At 41.3% G+C, this 18,106-nt stretch overlaps 1 protein-coding gene and 1 long non-coding RNA gene across 11 annotated transcripts in view; one reads left to right on the top strand and one right to left on the bottom strand.

The window, feature by feature from the left end:
* Positions 1-18,106, bottom strand: part of Fam117b (family with sequence similarity 117, member B) — a 110,115-nt gene that overhangs the window by 39,082 nt on the left and 52,927 nt on the right. For 6 of the 10 annotated variants that reach the window (XM_087566677.1, XM_087566681.1, XM_087566682.1 and 3 more), the window contains 3 exons: positions 16,808-17,033; positions 12,811-12,931; positions 2,855-6,759 (listed from right to left, as the gene is read on the bottom strand). In XM_087566677.1, the coding sequence (XP_087422803.1) occupies positions 6,441-6,759; positions 12,811-12,931; positions 16,808-17,033 (666 nt within the window). In that variant the 3' untranslated portion in view covers positions 2,855-6,440. Of the gene's footprint in view, positions 1-2,854; positions 6,760-12,810; positions 12,932-16,807; positions 17,034-18,106 lie in introns of those variants that run through there. The other 4 variants (XM_087566678.1, XM_087566679.1, XM_087566680.1 and 1 more) reach the window with 1 other exon arrangement.
* On the top strand, positions 12,232-17,417 carry LOC120094801 (uncharacterized). The gene is made up of 3 exons (XR_015629594.1): positions 12,232-12,642; positions 14,588-14,814; positions 16,729-17,417. It is a non-coding gene; the product is annotated as an uncharacterized LOC120094801 (long non-coding RNA).

Below are 18,106 nucleotides of genomic sequence, written 5' to 3'. Positions count from 1 at the left end.
CTTCTTAAAACTGAACCCCAAATAAACACCCAAAGAAGCATTATAAAACTGTTAGGTTTTTCAGTTTCAAAGTAATACCCTCTAAAAGAGGTCAGGTATGGTAGCATACACCTTTTATCCTAGCACTTAGGAGATAGAGGCAGGAGGATCTCTGTGAGTTCAAGGCCAGCCTAGGGTACAGAATATGACCTTTTCTAAAACAAAACAACAAAAACCCTCCAAAACCTCAAAAGCCACAACGTCTGGGAGCTAGAGAGATGACTCAAGTTAAAAGCTACAGTTACTCTGCTCAGAACTCTAGTTCTTGGGAATCTGACACTTTCTGCTCTTGCAAGCAACTCTTTTTCATGTAAAATAAAAAATATTCTTTTAAAAAAAGGAGAAAAGAATTATCCATGTCTTTACCCGGGTAGGCTTACCAGTGTACACACACGCAGAGAGAGACAGACAGACACGGTCCATTCTGTCTCCTATAACACAGCACACAGAGATACATACACAAGACAGACACACCAGACAGACAGACACAGACACACACACAGTCCATTCTGTCTCCTGTAACACAGCAAGCAGAGATTTAACCTTGCTGAGGCTGAGGCTGGGGCTCACTGCCAAGAGTCTAGCATGCCCAAGCACCACTATGTCTCAACAAGGGAAAGAAAAAAAAATGTGATTGATTCTCTAAAAGGCAATGTTTCTCATTTCTGTGGATACAGCAAAATTAAAAATAGCCAACAATTTCTTAGGTCATGAACTGTGGTGCCCTTTCTTGGGCCTCTGAACCAGGCTTCCAGGAGCTGAGTAAGGGAGCCAAGTCCACAGGAGAATGAGGCGCAGCGGCAGGCGCCTGTGATCAAAGGACTTTATCAACCCTGTAGGTGCAGGGTAGCAATGCAGGGCTGCATGGTCCAGAATCCGTTCTGGAGTTGGTACTTATTCCACTTTTGTTATCTGTAAGACAGTTTCTTGTTTCTTGGGAGACCATGAAGAATGTGAAGTAACAAATACTCCCTGGCAACTGGTCTGGAGTTTGTAAACAGTCTCTCAGGTACAAGCTTTGACTAGATTATACTTGAGAAGCCAAAATGAATTTCAGACTGTTTCTAAGACTGATCCTCCCTCTTGGTTTTCTTATTAAAACAATTTACCTGACCAAAAAAAAAAAAAAAAAAAAGCAAGCTGTTTGCCTGCAGTTGCCTTATCCCACTTAGGGGAGAGCAGTTCTAGTCATATGAATGAAAATCAAGGCTTATAAAGAAAGGTGACTTTAATTCCAAGTCAATGACCACTAAGCAGCAATGACAGAACTTACCATACAAAATATACCAGCCCAGGCACCTAAACCCTTCCCAGCAAGGCTACTTCAGGCAGGCTGAGACAAACACTAATTTTTAATGTCATGGCATTCATGACCAATCTTTCACAATATACATTTCAAAAAGACTAAATCAAATCAAACCAACTGCGGTCTGAATGAGGATGGCTCACATAGGCTCATATATTTAAATGCTTAAATATAAGTAGAACTGTCTTGGAAGGATTAGGTGGTGTGTCACTGGGGGAAGGCTTTAAGGTTTCAAAAGGCCATGGAAAGCCCAGTGTTCCTCTGCCTGCTGCCTGTATAGCCTGTATATCAGGATGTACAGCTCTTGGCTACTGCTCCAGTGCCATGCCTGTCTGCTTCCTGTTGTGAAGATCAGGGACTAAAGCCCAGTTAAGTGCTTTTAGTATCATTAACAACACCCCAAATACACACAGGAGTTGTACCTAATGCAGAAGTTCTTGCTGCATTTTATCATAATCCTCATCAAGAAACAACTTTACATGTTAACATGCTGTGTGTCTCTAACAGTTTTGAGATGGTGGACAGCTTTCCTAGCATGCACAAAGACAGAGCGATCATTCACACTAGAGGAAACAAACAAAAACCACAAAAAATAGTCTCCTTAGGAGAAAACTTGTTTTCTATTCTGCCAGGTAGACTTATTTAAAAATTAGACCAAGTTTTAAAAACATCAAACCAAAGAGTTATAAAGGCTACTCATTAGTCTAATAGTACCATGTTACATTAGAAAAATTTAAGATATCTTAACTTGGGTGTGGTGGTATACAACACTTGTAATCTCAAATACTCAAGAAGCTGAGGCAGGAGGATCATGAGTTTGAGGCTAGCTTGGGCAACTTAGTAAAGGGCTGTCTCAAAAAAGCAGCAGGTGTGTGTTGGGTAAGTGTTGCAGTTAAATGGTAATATGCAGAGTCCTGGGTTCATTTTGTACCTAGTCTGTTTTTTCCTCCTGCTTTGGCCTCCACAGTGCTGGGACTAAAGGTGTGCCCCAATATGGCTTGTAGAATGGGACATTTTAGTAAGAGGTCAGTGCAGGTTTATGAGGTTTTAGTATTGGAAGCCACACCATGTGGGGCTGGGAACTGATCAAGCTCCTCCTGGGTGGTTACGTGGCAATATTCACAGGGCTGATTTGGCCAACAATATTTCATACAGACTCAACACCTGAGACCAAACAACCTTACAATAATTAAAAAAGAAAAAGTCGTCTCCTATACTCGGAATCCTCGTTTCCCTCACTGAACCATCAACCTCTAACAAGCAGGGAATTCATGGGTGACTGAGGGAGTCCCTGTCAGCGTACACTGTGTCCATGTTTGCTGTGTACTTGAAGGACAGGCTACACTTAGTTCTAATGCAGTTAGGGGTGGCCAGGAACAGCCCTGTAGAGTGTATCTGTCTATCCACTTGTGGAAGAGAAAATACTATATATAAGCTACGAGGATTAGAAATGCCTAAAAATAAATGAAATCTGAATTTGCGGTGATATGCATAAAGACACAGAGAGACTCGAGAACAACAGACTTTATTTGAACACAGGAGTCTCCCCCTGTCGGAAGCAGTAAGTGCTCAGGTGCAGGGACAGTCCACAACACAATACTTATCATCGCTGGAAATGCTGTTTTTTTGGGGGAAGAATTCTGTTATAACTTTAAAAAATTGCATTAAAAAAGATTTACACCAACAGAGACAAAGATGCAGAGTTTAAAAAACATAAATTATATATCTCCAACAGGACTGTATAAACAAAATACTGTTCAGAGCCACTCTGCGGAGTCACTAATGAAGGCAGAGCGACCAGAAGCCTTAAAGTGCAGACTTAAGTATCTTGGCTTTACTTTGCAAATTCAGCACTTCCACTGGTCCAGTTTTGACACACCCCAAACCCAGTATTTAGGAATGAATCTCAACTTCACAAATTCAGTAATGTCAATTTTACTTTAGTTTCCTTGAAAGAAAACCTCAAGATCTCAGTTCAAATCCCATACAGAGAAAGCTCTATATTGTGCCATTTTTTTTTAGACCTTCTAGGAAAAGCTGACTGTTTCTTTAATGAAAACATTAAAAAGTAAGAATAAAAAGCAGCCTTCCCCGTTGCCAGACCCACCCCAGTCAGCAACAGCATCTACAGACAGAGAGGCAGATTGGTTATGGTCCTAGGTCTAAGAAACCCTGTAAACAAAAATGAAGAACCTGGTAGAAAAAAAATTGACATTCCCACTATATTTAACCAAAGAAAGCAAACCTACTAGTGTTTTAAACACAACTGCCTGTAAACCAGTGATAAGTAACAGACTTACCGAGTCAGAAGCTATAAACCTGAGGTTTATCACCGCAGGGAGGAAACTGCTGGAGGGTCAAGTAGAACTAAGATGGGCCAGGAACAGTGCTTTAGCCAAAAAATACACATGCCACCCACTTTTACTGCAATGGAACAAAATGGTTTTTAATTAAGAATTTAAATGAGGAACTGGGAAATAAGCCAGCGACAGAGCACTTGCTCAGCATGCACGAGGCCCTGGGTTTCATCCCCAGCACTGGGAAAGACTGTATTTGCACTGAAGCTACTCTACCTCTGTACAGTTTCTACAGAATAACCTAATTATGGAGTGTGGCTTGTCAGTGTAATCATGCCCACTCTACTAAGAGTAGACCCATTTTTAAAACCAAGCACCTGGGAATTAAGAGTTAAATAAAACAGCTAGGTGGATCTACGGTTAATATATGCTAAGACTGCAAATAAAGCTCATATGCTTAAAAATTAGCCCTTTGGCCCTGGCAGTTAAGAGTTGTTTTTTTGGACATAGACCTTTTTTGTTTTTCTTCAGATCTCAGGAGTGTTTGGTCACCATATAATTCATTTACTTACAAATTCACAGTCTTCTTCCAGCCAAACCTCAAACTTAAGTTCTACTTCTAGGAGCAGATGCTGACCTGAAACCTGTCCCTCTCTGTGTTATTTCAAGGACGAGGCCAAACAAGTATAACAGAAAAGGGAAGAAATCTATTGCAGAGTAAACTATACTTGTAAATCGAGAGAAGAGGTGGTATAGATAAGGAAGAAGAACACCCACTTGACAGCATTCAGGTGGGGAACCACAGCATTAAAAAGAAGACACGCATGGTGCAGTGGCCCACGCCACTAATCCCAGCACTTGGGAGAGGCATGAGTGCCAGGCCAGCCTGGGCTACATAATAAGAGCCACCTCAAAAACAAACAAAACAAGAACCCTTGCTTTTAAATGCCTCCTCTCCCTTCAGGTCAGCTCAATGGACTGCCAGTCCTCTTTCTTCTGTACTTCTGGATCCTGATAAAATGGTAAAGTCAAAAGGCCCGACAGGGAGAAAAATCAAGGTACAAAAAAAACCCACCAAACAAAAAGCCTACACACCAAACAACTGAGGCTTTTACTGACTAAGAAGCTATGATTTACTAGTTCCCAGAAGTTAAGCTTTGGGTGGCAAGTACCAAAAAGTTTCAGTTTTCCCAACCAAAACTGATGGATTTTACTTAGATGTTTGAATTTATCCAATAAACCTAAATATCCTTACTTAAAGCTGAGCAGAGCCTACTTTAAGTTTCCGAGGCATCCTGAGGTGACAAAAACCTTGCCAAGAAGATGTACTGCTATCTCTTGGTTTCTCCTGATGGAATGACTTGGACCAGTGGATGGAATTCGCCTTCAAAACTGTGTCCCTCTCATGCAGGGCTTGCCATCCACCTGTTGTATGCAGCAGTATAAGTTAGCATGTATTAAAACAGTGCTTTACCAACACTGATGGAATTCATTTCTAAAGAGCAGCTCCTTAATTTTATTATCACGCACCTAGAAATTAAATACTGTCATGTGATACTGGCAATGGTTACCAGATGAGCTCAAATCCAAAACTGTATACTTTTCAAAGGTACCTGCTGCCTAAGCTCCCAGCCTCTTGTCTTTCCCCCAGTGTATGGAATGTTGGAGAAGAAACTAGCAAAATCTGTAAGTAGCAAATCACAGCGCCAACACATGAAGGAAGTCAGTCCTCAAAAGATTTCTGCAGCTCCCAATTGCTACTCAATGGATCACACTCTTGGAAAACTACTAACCCTGACCAAATCCACAAGACAACACCACCACAGAAGCAGAGGAGGGAATCCATGCACAGCCTTTTCAGGGTCTCTTGGGGCTATATGATACAGTGATGATCAAAGTTAGACTGACACCCGGCGGGGAGGGCACCACGGGACACACAGCTCACAGAAGACCAGAGAGCTCCATACTCCTAGCTAACAATCCACACTTCAGAGTTTCTTTTGGCTCACTGACTGTTAAAGCAACCTGTCTTCAGACTGACTGACCACAAGGTGAAGTGTGGACAGGGATAGTTCAGAAAACAGCAGTTTACAAATACTTCACTCAAATCACAAACTTTTGACATAAAAAAACATAAATCACATAATGTACGAATATTGCTTTTGATCTTTTTTATATATACTTGGTTCAATGCATTTACCTATCAATTCTTACTTGGGAGAAGAACACAGTCATGAGATTGACATTGCTGGGGAAATGTCAGCAATCCCTTTGGTCCCAAAGCTGAAAACAGCTGAGAAAAGCAATATCTAGAAAAAGGAAACAAGAAACAGAGGCCACCAGAGGATCATTGGAACGTCCTGTTTGCTACTTTGAGAAAATGTGACATTGGTATTATAAAATAGTCGTTTTCATATAAAAGATGATTTTCTTGCAGCATCAATCATATCTCCCTTCAGAAATTATGTTTGCAGGGATCCGGTTTTGTGGGTCTTTGTTTTGTTTTTAAACAGGTCTAATTTGAAAACAAATGAAAATGTGATTTTGTTCCTCCAAAAGTAAAGAAGAGACCTTTCAGGTTTCAGCTGGTGCTTCAAGGCCAAGAAGGTGAAGCACGTCAGTGGCCTTCACGTGCAGGGCAGAGCACTCAGGGGACCACGAGTCCTTCCAGGAGCCTTGCTGTTTCACATCACTGGAAAGCCAAAGCACTTCACAGCCAACCGGGAGGACATGATACCATCACAGTCATGTGACCTGCAGGGTTCTTAATTCCCAGCACCCATAGCTCAAGCTGAGCCCTATCCTTCAGCTTCCTCGATGGGTTCTGGTGGTGCATGGAGGGAAGCGGACGGCAGGACTGTACTGGTTCCTCGAGATACCCGGTCTTGCTCTGTGTTTGTAGACAGGGAGGTCATAGAGATGGGCTGGAGCAAAGTGGTGGTCATGCCAGTGGTGACGGTCAGGCTGTGACCAGAGCCCTTGAGGGTAAGATCTGGTGTAGGAAGAAGTGGTTTGAGGATACTCACGAGGCAGAAAGCAGAGCCACTTTTAGGAATAAAATTCACCTTGTTTTTGTCGGGACAGTAAAAGGCTGGAATCTCATGAAGTTGCTTTGGCCTGCATACAAAACAGACAACCCACTACTGTAAGACACTCAATACTGGGAATAAACTCATAATGAAAGACACATAAGAACTACAACTGAAGCTATGTCAGAAATGCCAACCCCAAAAGACCAAAATACTACAGACATTTGACTCAGTGTTGTCAGGCACTCCCTTCAAGAGCCTTGACACCACTGCATTTAACAGGATAGCCACTAGGAATATGGATTTCCTAAAGGAAAAGAAAATCTACATGCATAACACATGTTTCCAACATGTTTTTTCCAAGATTCTGAAGGGAAAAGACTAAACAATGGACTATATAAAGTGTCTGGGTTTGTTTTTGCTAAATCCACCCTACAGGACTATGCCTTGAAAGGTTTCTTTCCATATGTTGCTCTTTGCGTGTTTGTTTTGGGTTTTTTGCTATGTTTTGTTTTGTTCAAGAAAGGTTCTTACTATGCAGCCTTGGCTGTCCTGACACTTGCTATACACCAGGAAGACTTTGAACTCACAGAGATTCATCGCCTTTGCCTCAACAGTGCTGGCTTCAATTAAAACATGCACTTGCACACCCAGTTTTTTCAAGTATAATTAAAAATTTCTACATCAATTATAAAGACTTTTCAGAGAAACATGACTATGAAATCAAAGTAATGGAAAGCTTGTGGAGTTGCTTCAGTTTTTTGTGATGGTGGGGCAGAACGTGAAGGGACTTTGGCCAACCCCAGTGAAGTGAGCGAGTGACAGAGCCAGTGAGATCTGACAGGCCTTGCCTTCCCCATCCCCCCATTTCCCTCTGCCTTGCTGAGAACTGTTAGGATTACATCTTAAATCCAGTCACCTTATTTGGCCACTCCCTCCTCGTGAAGCTGATCACCAAGGTGAAGCAATCAAAACCCTCCTTTGGCTCACCTAATTAACATGCCCAATTAACATGAAATTCCTCATCCTTACACCCAGTTCCCTTGTACTTTTATAAACTTGGGTCTCCTCTCCATCCAGCAGCAGTCCTTTTCCTCCAGGACAACCACCCTTCTCCCTCACCCTCTGTCTTCTGTCTCTCATTCCCAGCCCTCTGTTCTCTGAGGCAGACTAAGCTGCTGAGAACGTGGTCTTGGGGTCCTGAGCCGATACTTTTCCTCTCAGAACCCACCCAGGAATTTTAACCACCGAGTTATATCTTAGTCTTCAAAGTTTTTTCTGAAGCAAACTTCTTCCCTGTTGCCAAGTCCTTTCAAAATTATCCCCCAAAATACTTTTGTTCTTAATGGTATTCCATGAAAATTTAAAGATTGCAAATAACATGGAAATGTCACAACATTATAATAAAATCAAGGTGAGAGAAGACAACTTTGATGAAAAAACCTGTTATCATATGATAAAAAGTAGAGTTTTCTTCTGCAAGATGGATATAGGTGTTTGTTGCCAAGCAGTTGAGCTCAACTCCTGGAATCCAAATGACAGAACAGAGCCAACTCCTGCATCTGTCCTCTGGTCCCCAAAAGCATACTGTGGCACTCACCCACACACCTGCATGTGTACACACTGTGTCCAATATGTGTGTTCCTAACAATGCTGGGTACACAGACTCCACTGACTGACACTAAACACACACGAAGACACTTTGCAGTACAGCCAAAGAACAGAAGAAAACACAGTATTTATTTAAATCAATAGAAACAACAGGTCAAGGACTAGAAGTATCTTTCACAATATTTCTGGGTATTTTATGAAGAGAACCATACTCAGTTTTTATGTAGACTCTCACTTGTAATAAAGTCAATGTTACCTTTCTATAATAAAATGTTTAAATGTGAAGACAGGTTTATTAAAGATTGTGATAATTTGTATATGCTTGGTCCAGGGAGTGGCACTACTTGGAGGAGTGGCACTGTTGGAGTAGGTGTGTCACTGTGGGTGTGGGCTTTAAGACCCTAGTCCTAGCTGCCTGGAAGTCAGTCTTCCACTAGCAGCCTTTGGGTGAAGATGTAGAACTCTCAGCTCCTCCTGCACCAGGCCTGCCTGGATGCTGCCATGCTCCCACCTTGATGATAATGGACTGAATCTCTGAACCTGTGAGCCAGCCCCAATGAAATGTTGTCCTTATAAGAGCTGCTTTGATCATGGTGTCTGTTCCCAGCAGTAAAACCCAAATTAAGACAGAGATGTTAAATTTTATACCTCCATCTAAATAAAGGCTTTTTTTTTTTTAACCTTGAACTTCTGACCCTTCGGCTTCCACCGAGTGCTGGGATTACAGGTGTGGGCCACCATGCCTATCTTAGGCAGTTCTAACACCCTTCATTCACACTTGGCAAGCATTCTACTAAGTGAGCTAGATCCCTAGCACAAAGGACTAACTTATTAATCCTTAATTTATTTGCCTGATGTCACCTTATTTAAACTTATTTGACAGGGCTAGGGATGTTTGTGCTCTGTCTAGTTTAAAAGAAATAATTGGTTTAAGATGTATGGTTCCTAAAGATGAAGCTTGTATTTTTCCAATACAAAAAGTCCTTAAAAAAAACAAAAAAAAGAAGAAGGTGACTTGAAAGGGGAGGGGCAGTGCTGGGGTGCATTTAAAAAATGACAGAAATGTAAAAGCCATCATGGAAATGGTAATCAGAAGTACACTGAGATTCTATTTGAATCTGGTCAGATGTTCATTCCCAAGAAAACAAACTATGCTGACCATGACTTTTATAGAGGACTGGTAAGGAGGTAAATTAATGTAGCCATAATCAATTAGTGTGGAGGATCCTCAGAAAAACTAAAAGACTACTTACTACATGACCTTGCTCTACTGCTTCTAGGCATATATATTACTGTCTAAGCATGATCTGAACAAAGATGACGCCAACAAGCATGCTAAAGTGCACAGGGGAAGACCTTGAATGTCTACCCTACACAGAGAATTCCAGGCAACTATGAATGCTCAGAGCAGGAGAAATTATCTTCCCCAGGGAAGAGCTCACTGATTGGTTATCTGACATCACATGGTCAGCCCTAAAAGCACACATATAGACAGGTATATTCACTGAGCAGGTTGCATTTAGGAATATATACAAATGCATGTAACAGTGAAAAACAGGCTATAAATTTGAAGGAGAGATATATGAGAGTGTTGAGGGAGGGAAGGGGGAAATAATATAATTATATTAAATTATATTATCTCAGAATTAAATTATACTATCTCAAAAGTAAAATGCAAAAAAAAAAAATAAAGAGAACTGGGATCAATGAAAATGCAAAAGCTAAAGATCCTTCTAAAGTATTCTTTGAGAATCTCAAACATCACTGAATTATCAGAAGACATTCAGTGAACAATTGTTGATACTTTTTTTTTTTTTTTTGGTTCTTTTTTTTTTTCCCGGAGCTGGGGACCGAACCCAGGGCCTTGCGCTTCCTAGGCAAGCGCTCTACCACTGAGCTAAATCCCCAACCCCACTGAGCTAAATCCCCAACCCCGATACTTTTAGAGTAAGAAAAAAATGACCAAAAAAAAAAAAACAAAAAAACAAAAACAAAAAACAAAAAAAACCAACCAAACAAACAAAAACCATGTAATTGTTGGAACTGACCTTATTTCTTTGATCTACATTGATCACCCCATACCCAAGAATAGATGTGAAGACGTAACTGAGACAGTCTTGAGTGATCTCTCTGACTTAACAGACACTAACCCATATACCAAATGTCAAATCCTCTCTAAAAAGAAGCACACCCATCTGTATGCACTTAGGCATATTCTAATTGCCAATAAATAAAATAAGAGGTCAGCTCAAAGATTAGAAGGATTAGGAGGTATGGCCTGCTAGAACAGACACTGGGGTGGGGGTTTTGACATTTCAAAAGCCCACACCCAGCTCCATGTCTCTCTCTCTGTCTCGCTCGGTCTGTAGATCAGGATGTAGCTCTCAACTACTGCTCTAGAACCATGTGTGCCACCATGCTCTCCATCACCAAAACAATGGACCAAACCTCTAAAACCCTAAGCCAGCCCCTCATTTAATGTTTTTGGTCATGGTGTCTCTTTACAGTAATGTAACAGTAACTAAGACAAGGTCTAAGCTAGTATTTTTCAAGTTGAGTATAAAAAATCACTGAGAAACTTGGTAAAGATTTATAACCCATCCTATCTCCATACACTGATTCATTAGATCAGGGGTGGGTAGAAGCTAGAATTTTGGTAAATTCCCTGGTGAATATAATGACTATGATGCAGAAGCCAAGAACAAATCAGCTCTGGCCTACAGCAACCATCAGTTAAATTCATAGCTGACATGGTAAAATAAATAAAATAAAACAAAAACAAAACAAAAAAACAACAACCCTGCAACAAGAAGTTGCTAAAACAACAGGTTTCAATTGTTGTATAGAAAAAGAGAGGTCCCAACAGCCAGTGTTTTCTAGTGTAGAAGCTTAGTCCATTCAGAGCTACATGCTCAGAGTAGGATTAGTCAGAACTTAAAGAAAGCATCAACAGGAGGGTCCATAACAGAAGCCAAAGGACGTTTCAACTCGCTCCAAGATTTTCATGAAAAGATATAGATAAACCACATGAAATGGAAGATGGACTATCTCCATAGTTTAATTCAGGTTTCCCAGTAAGAAAAACAAAATATGTGCAGGGTATGGTGTTAATACAGATGCTTTAACTCCTGCATTGGGAGAGGCAGAGGCAGTTAGATTTCTGTGAGTTCAAAGCCAGCAAGGGCTACTCACAGTGGGACCATGTCTCAAAAACAGAAAGAAGGGGTGGGGAAGAAAAGTAAAAAGGAGCTGGGGCACAGCTCAGTGGTAGACTGCTTGCCAGACACACTCAGGACCTGGGCTTGATCCCCAGTGCAATGAATGCATCGAGAGTGGGGGGCTGGGAGTGGAAAGGTGGTTCTCCGACTTGCTATCTATCTAAGGTTGAGGCCTAAATACTATCATCATATTCTGATGTTCATCACTACTTTGCACACCCTCATATATACTTATAATCCTGAAGCCATCACTTACAAAACAAGGAAACACCGTTAATGAAAACCCTACATTGTTTCTAAGCGAAGTTTGAGCTTTAAATTAGATACTAGAAACGGGAAATAAGGGGTCAAACGACAAGAGCTGCTAATTTAAAATTCTGCTTCTTGGGGGCTGGGTGGCTAAGCTATTATGAATAATGGCTGTTATTACAGAAGACACAGGCTTACCTACCAGCACCCATGTGTTGGCTCACAACCTTCTGTAACTCCAGTTCCATAGGATCCATTCCTTTTCTTCTGGCCTCTATGGGCACTTGGCACCCCAGTGGTGCAGACATAACACTCATATACATAAAAATAATTAACAAAAAATAAGTAAAATTCTGGTTCTATCAGTTGGGAGAACAGCCTGTAGGCAGACTATTTATGTGGCATGTGTGCGGGAAGCCCTGGGGTCAGTTCTCTTGGTACCACACACACAATCTGCCAATTCTTAAATTATCTTCTCACAGGAGAGCGGCTGAGCCTAAAGTATACTGGAATCTTTGAAATATGAAATCACTGGAGAACAAAAAAGAAGGCAAAAGCTGAGGACTATCAGGTCTTTGAAAAAGAACTGCTCTGGGAGACCTGTACTTCACCTTGGGTAAACAGATGCTACGCCTACCATGTGAACCTGGTTCAATACCGCTGCATCAACAGTCACAGAACGTGCTCTACGGAGGCTCGGCAGACGCTCAATCAAGCTGGGTAACCTGAGCTCAACCCTCAGAACCACACGGTTGGAGAGAACTCCCACAATTGTCCTCTGATCTCCCCAAATACACATGCATGCGTGCACACACACACACACACACACACACTTTTGAAGGAAGATGCTCTTGGGAGCTGAAGAAATCAGAGTGATTGGATGTTAGTGGACAGTAAGTATCACTGCAGTGAGAGTAAGTCACTCTACACCATTTGTTGGTGTATTAGGCTATTTTCAGCAACACTGGAAAAGCTAACAATTATGAAATCTGAGTGGGAGATATTCAACTTTTTTGAACATTCTAACTTAAAAAGTGTGTGTGTTTATGTGGGGTACTTACGAGCATTCCTCAAAGACTTTGACCCTTTCACAGCCCTCTGGAGGTTCCCTTTTGAACATGTAACTGTTGTTAGGTTTTGGTGAGGTTGCATATTTTGGCAAAGGAGAGTTGTTTCCATTGTCTGTAAGAAATGACACTGGATTATTAAAAACACTATTATAAAATGCATCAAATCAACATAATCAATATTTTTGGACTCTGTAAGGAAGTACTCAAAGGCAGGCAGAGTGCTTTCTTCATCAACACCACCCTAATAGCTATCACATTGCTGGCTTAAAAAGATATTAAACATGTATGTAAATGTAAAAATAAAATATAAATGTTGTCTCAAGTATCTCTTTAGGCCTGTATCACTTAATCCTCAGACTGCACACACAGCTATCTGGCCACCGTATATCTCTGCACTCTGCAAATAGACTCAGTGTGTATTTTCGGCAGCACATGTATCTGAAACAATTCTTAACTAGTTGCTTGCTATTAACTCTTGGCCTGCCCTGCAAGCTTGCCAGTGTCATCTTGAGGTTTCTCTGCTTGGTCTCTGCTTTAGGTCAAAGCTGCTATACATACCAAATACTTCCTTAACCAACAAGAAATAAATTCTATTATTTTTTCAAAATTCTCTCTAAACTTGCCTCAAAAGTTTCTGAAATCTTTCCAAATGCACCTTATGAGAGGGACCATTTCATTAATGACAGTCATGTCCAGGGCTGATGTCACTAATACTGTCAGTATTACTGTCAGTTCATACTGCAGTAATTTAAATTTCTTAGTATGTTATATAACTGTTCTAAAACTTTCAATCTATCTCTAAACTATAAATTCCTTACTGAAAGTAGTGCTATGACCCTGTATTTTAATAAAAGAAATCCACAGAAGCCATTAGTCATTCCTTTCTAAAAGTAATAAGTACCAAGAAACAAAATTATGAAATGCATACAGAGGTAGAGCTGAAGGGGTAAGAAACCAAGAGGCAATTTTTGATAACTATTTTCAATCCAACTATTTATTTTAGAGGTCCAATTATCAATGGTCTACAAACATAGTTTAAAACCCAACATGTTTTTTGTTTTGTTTCTTAAGACAGGGCCTCATATAGCCCAGACTGGCCAAAGATGATCTTGAGTGATCCTTCTCCAGCATCAAAGCTGGGATTATAGGTATATACCATCACTGCCTGCCTTAAAGCTAATCTAAACTATGACCCCAATGGTGTCCTGTAATTGAATGTAGGGTTACAAAAAAGCTGGCAAGCATAAAAGGTTTCTTGGTGTAGAAAAAGCAGAAGACAGAGTAAAAATCAAACACTCAGGAATCCCTGGTTGCACAGCATACATTCACTGCATGCTGGGCTCTGAGCAGAGTGTGCTCTCTACACCGCACATCACCACATCACATGAACACAGCTTGCCTGACATCCTTAAGCTTGGACTCAAGACTGTAAATTATGAGCCACATTGTTGTTACTGTGCACACAGCTTTCTAATCTTATAAAAACATAATGGGAGCTAGGGAGACGGCTCAGCAGGTAAGAGCACTCACTGAGGACCTTAGTTCAATTCCTGGCAACCACATGGCAGCTCGCAACTGTCTAACTGTAGTTCCATGGCATACAACACCTTCACACAGATATATCAAAACACCAAAGCACATGAAATAATAATTAAAAAAATCCCATGATTTAAATGTAGAAAAGATGCCTTAAACATTTTCTTAAAATTCTTTATGTGGTATTTAAATGTTTGATTTTTAAAATTGATGTCTGTATTTCTGAATTGAGTTTCAGTTTAAAAATATCATTACAAGACTTTGGTTTGAGATGAGGGCAGAACTTCAACAATGTCTGCAATGGCCCCACACAATCTTCCACTCTTGTGTATCATGCACTATACAAGCGGCATTCCCAGCACTGACAGTTTATACTCAGAATGCAATCAACTCTCAAAACCTCTGGAGGTGCTGCTCTGTATCAGCTCAGCAGAAAACCCAGCGAGACTGAATTCTCTGGTTCGTATGTGGGGGGGGGGGGGGTGCATACTGACAGAGGTGTGGCTTTACATACTCTTTGGACCTAAACTCAGGCCTCATGCTTGTATACTAGGTGTTTTACCCACTGAGCCATCTTCTTGGCTTCAAGACTTATTTTCATCTTAAACTGGGTACGTGTGTGCTCATGCACAAGTATATGCAGGTGGAGGCCAGCGGGTGTCAAGTTCTCCCACTACTGAGCATCACCTGACTTTTAAAAGTGTTTTGAGACAGGATCTAGCTCTGCAGCCCTGGCTGGACTTGGGTTCACAGACTAGTCTGCATCTGCATCTCCAGTGCTGGATTAAAGGCCAGTGCCATCACATTTTAAAATAACTTACAATTTAGTGTGTAGGTGTGTGTACCACAGCATGCACATGGAAATCAGAGGAGAACTGTGGGGAGTTGGTTCTCTTCCAATATGACTCAGAGTTTGAACTTCGGTTGTCAGGCTTTCGTGGCAAGTGCTTACTGAACTCTCCTGCCTTATTTGAGACATGATCTCTCACTGGACCTGAAGCTTGCCATGTTGGCTTGACTGGCAGGCCAGCGAGTCCCTCCAGTGCTGGGGCTACACACACACTCTACTATGCCTGCTCTTTTACATGGGTAGAGGACACAAACACAGCAATTTGTGATTTAAAGTCTGTTAATATTTGGTTTGTATATCTCTTTTACATACCTATGTCCTCAGAATCTCAAAATTATCTCAGGAAAAGGGTCCTAAGCCCTAGTTCTAAGTTTTACTGTTGCCAGATTTAAATGCTGAAGTGACTGGGAAAGGCAGTCAGTGGGAATGATATGCAAGAGGTTCTCAATACACTTCTACTGAATTGAGTTGGACAATTTACAAACGACTGCTATATCATTGTTTTCAAGTACATATAAAAACTATGATTAGGCTAACAGAATGTATTGCTCTGATATAGGCTGATAAAAATAATCTTATTTCTTTTTAAAGGTAAGATTTTGTATGTAATATTTGGAATATTGACTTTAGGCTAGTTCTTATTTTAAGTATTTCCAACCTTTAACATTTTTTAAAAATTTATCACATGTGGGGTTGGGGATTTGGCACAGTGGTAGAGCGCTTGCCTAGCAAGCGCAAGGCCCTGGGTTCGGTCCCCAGCTCTGAAAAAAAAATTATCACATGTATGTGTGTGTTCTCTTGTTTGTATGTGCACTGACATGTATGCATAACCTGTAGAAACCAGAAGAGTCCCCAAAAACTAGAATTAGAGATGGATATGAAGCACCTGATGTGGGTTGGTGCTGGGAACTGAATCGTGGTGCTCTGCAAGATTAACAAGTACTCTTAACCACTGGACTACCTTCCTGCACCAGTACCTCCAATCTAGACTTTGCTTTGAACACTCATTTTGACTTGAGATAAATCTAGTTAATCCTTGTTAGAAGTATCCTAAACAGCATAAGTTGAAGGCTTCACATTTAATTAAGAATTATTAAGGTAATAAAACCCCAACTGGAAAAATGATCAAGAAGAAAGTGCTTTTCAGGAAAATACTTATTCCAGTGCTTCTCAACCTGTGGGCAGAGACCTTTTTGGCAAGCCTGTATCTCCAAAAATATTTACATTATGATTAGCACTCAATTATGAAGTAGCAATAACAAGAACTTCACGGTTGGGCATCACACAGCATGAGAGACTGTTATAGGGTACAGCATTAGGAAGGTTAGGAACCACTGCACTAGTCACTAATAAGGTAGCTGTATTCACCATAAATGCTGGAAAATAAAGATACACACACACACACACACACACACACACACACACACACACACACACACAACACTAAAGCACCATAGAGCCCCTTGGCAAAGCTGCACTGTACTCCACTTGTTCTGACCTGGTGTTCTCCCTCACTCCTCCAGTGTATGTGGATCCCACAGAAAGAAAGATCAACAGGAGCACGCCACTCGCATCCAGGGACGCAGCTCCAACCAATGGTACCTTTATCTCTGGGATCGGCAAGCAGGTCGTCAGCTGAACAGGGACTCTCCTCACTGCCTTCATGAGAGATGGTGAGGAAGGATGTCGGGGACACAGACTGAGAGCGGCTGCTGTTGTTGCTTCCCTTGTCTGCACCCCCAGGAGTCTGTGTGTCAATGCTGCGTGTGCTGCTGCTTCTCTGTGCGAGGGGTGGAGGCGCACGATGACCATCTGGGATATCTTGTGGCTGTTACAAATTTTTAAAAACAGATGTTGATACCACTAATTCTGAAATTTACTAGCAATGTATCCATTCCTCTGTGAACCAGAGACTCACAAATCAAATTCTAAGCTTGGCATGGTATCACAAATCTGTACTCCTGGCACTTGGGAGGCTGAAACAAGAGGATTTTGATTCCTAGAGCAGCTGGACTACATAGCAAAACCCCATATCAAAAACAGACAAGCATCCATACCTTGTACTGGTACTGGGCCTTCCTGGTGCTCATTAGTGACATCTAAACTTAACCTGACCCCTCAGTGAGCATCATCTTCTGGGAAGAAGTTGCCTTTGCAGGGCATGACACACAGGAGGTCAATGTTTGCTGAATAAATGTGCTGCACTAAATGATATCATGCACTGCTATTTCTAAAAATATAAAAAAAAGAGTATCACGGTAAAGGAGTAATTTGGTGGGCCACAGGTCCCTAGGAGACGCAACCATAAAGATGCTCACTGGTGATACCGGGTGGCCCTTGGTTCCTGTGCCTTCCTGCCCATTCCTCTTCTAAGTTGTTTTTTTTTTTTTTCAAAGAACACTTCCTGTGAGTGAAAGGTTAAACACAGCAGATCTAATTAGAGGGTGAAATCTAGGAGACACTTATGAAAGCTTGTGTGGCTCACATAGCAGACAAGCCAGCTCCCTCTACAACTTTGACTTAGCCTTAATTAGGGAAAGCATACCCATTCTATGGAATGGATGACAGGGGTGGGAGAGTTGTCTATTTTCAAAGCTAAACCAAGTTTTGTCTTTTTTGTTTGTTTGAGAAAGGATTTCAGTTATATAAGCCAGCCTCAAACTGGAGACCTGTAGTTACTGGGAGTACAGGCCAGACACCACACCCAGCTGCCTTCACCTCCAGGGAGAAAATTCCACAAATCTGTAGAGGATTTCTCCACATCAATTCCCTCATCGCTCAAGAACATAGGCTGATAAATGTACTCTGTGATACGAACGAACGCTCACTTGTCATCAAGATGTTGGTCAAATCAAACCGAGTAGTCCAGACACTCATGGGGCGGGCGGGCTCCCCCTCAGA

This window comes from Rattus norvegicus, chromosome 9 (genome assembly GCF_021556685.1).
Source record: "Rattus norvegicus strain SHRSP/BbbUtx chromosome 9, alternate assembly SHRSP_T2T, whole genome shotgun sequence".
Lineage (NCBI taxonomy): Eukaryota > Metazoa > Chordata > Mammalia > Rodentia > Muridae > Rattus > Rattus norvegicus.
The sequence above is the reverse complement of the archived record's forward strand: the minus strand, read 5'-3'. Positions and strand labels throughout refer to the sequence as shown.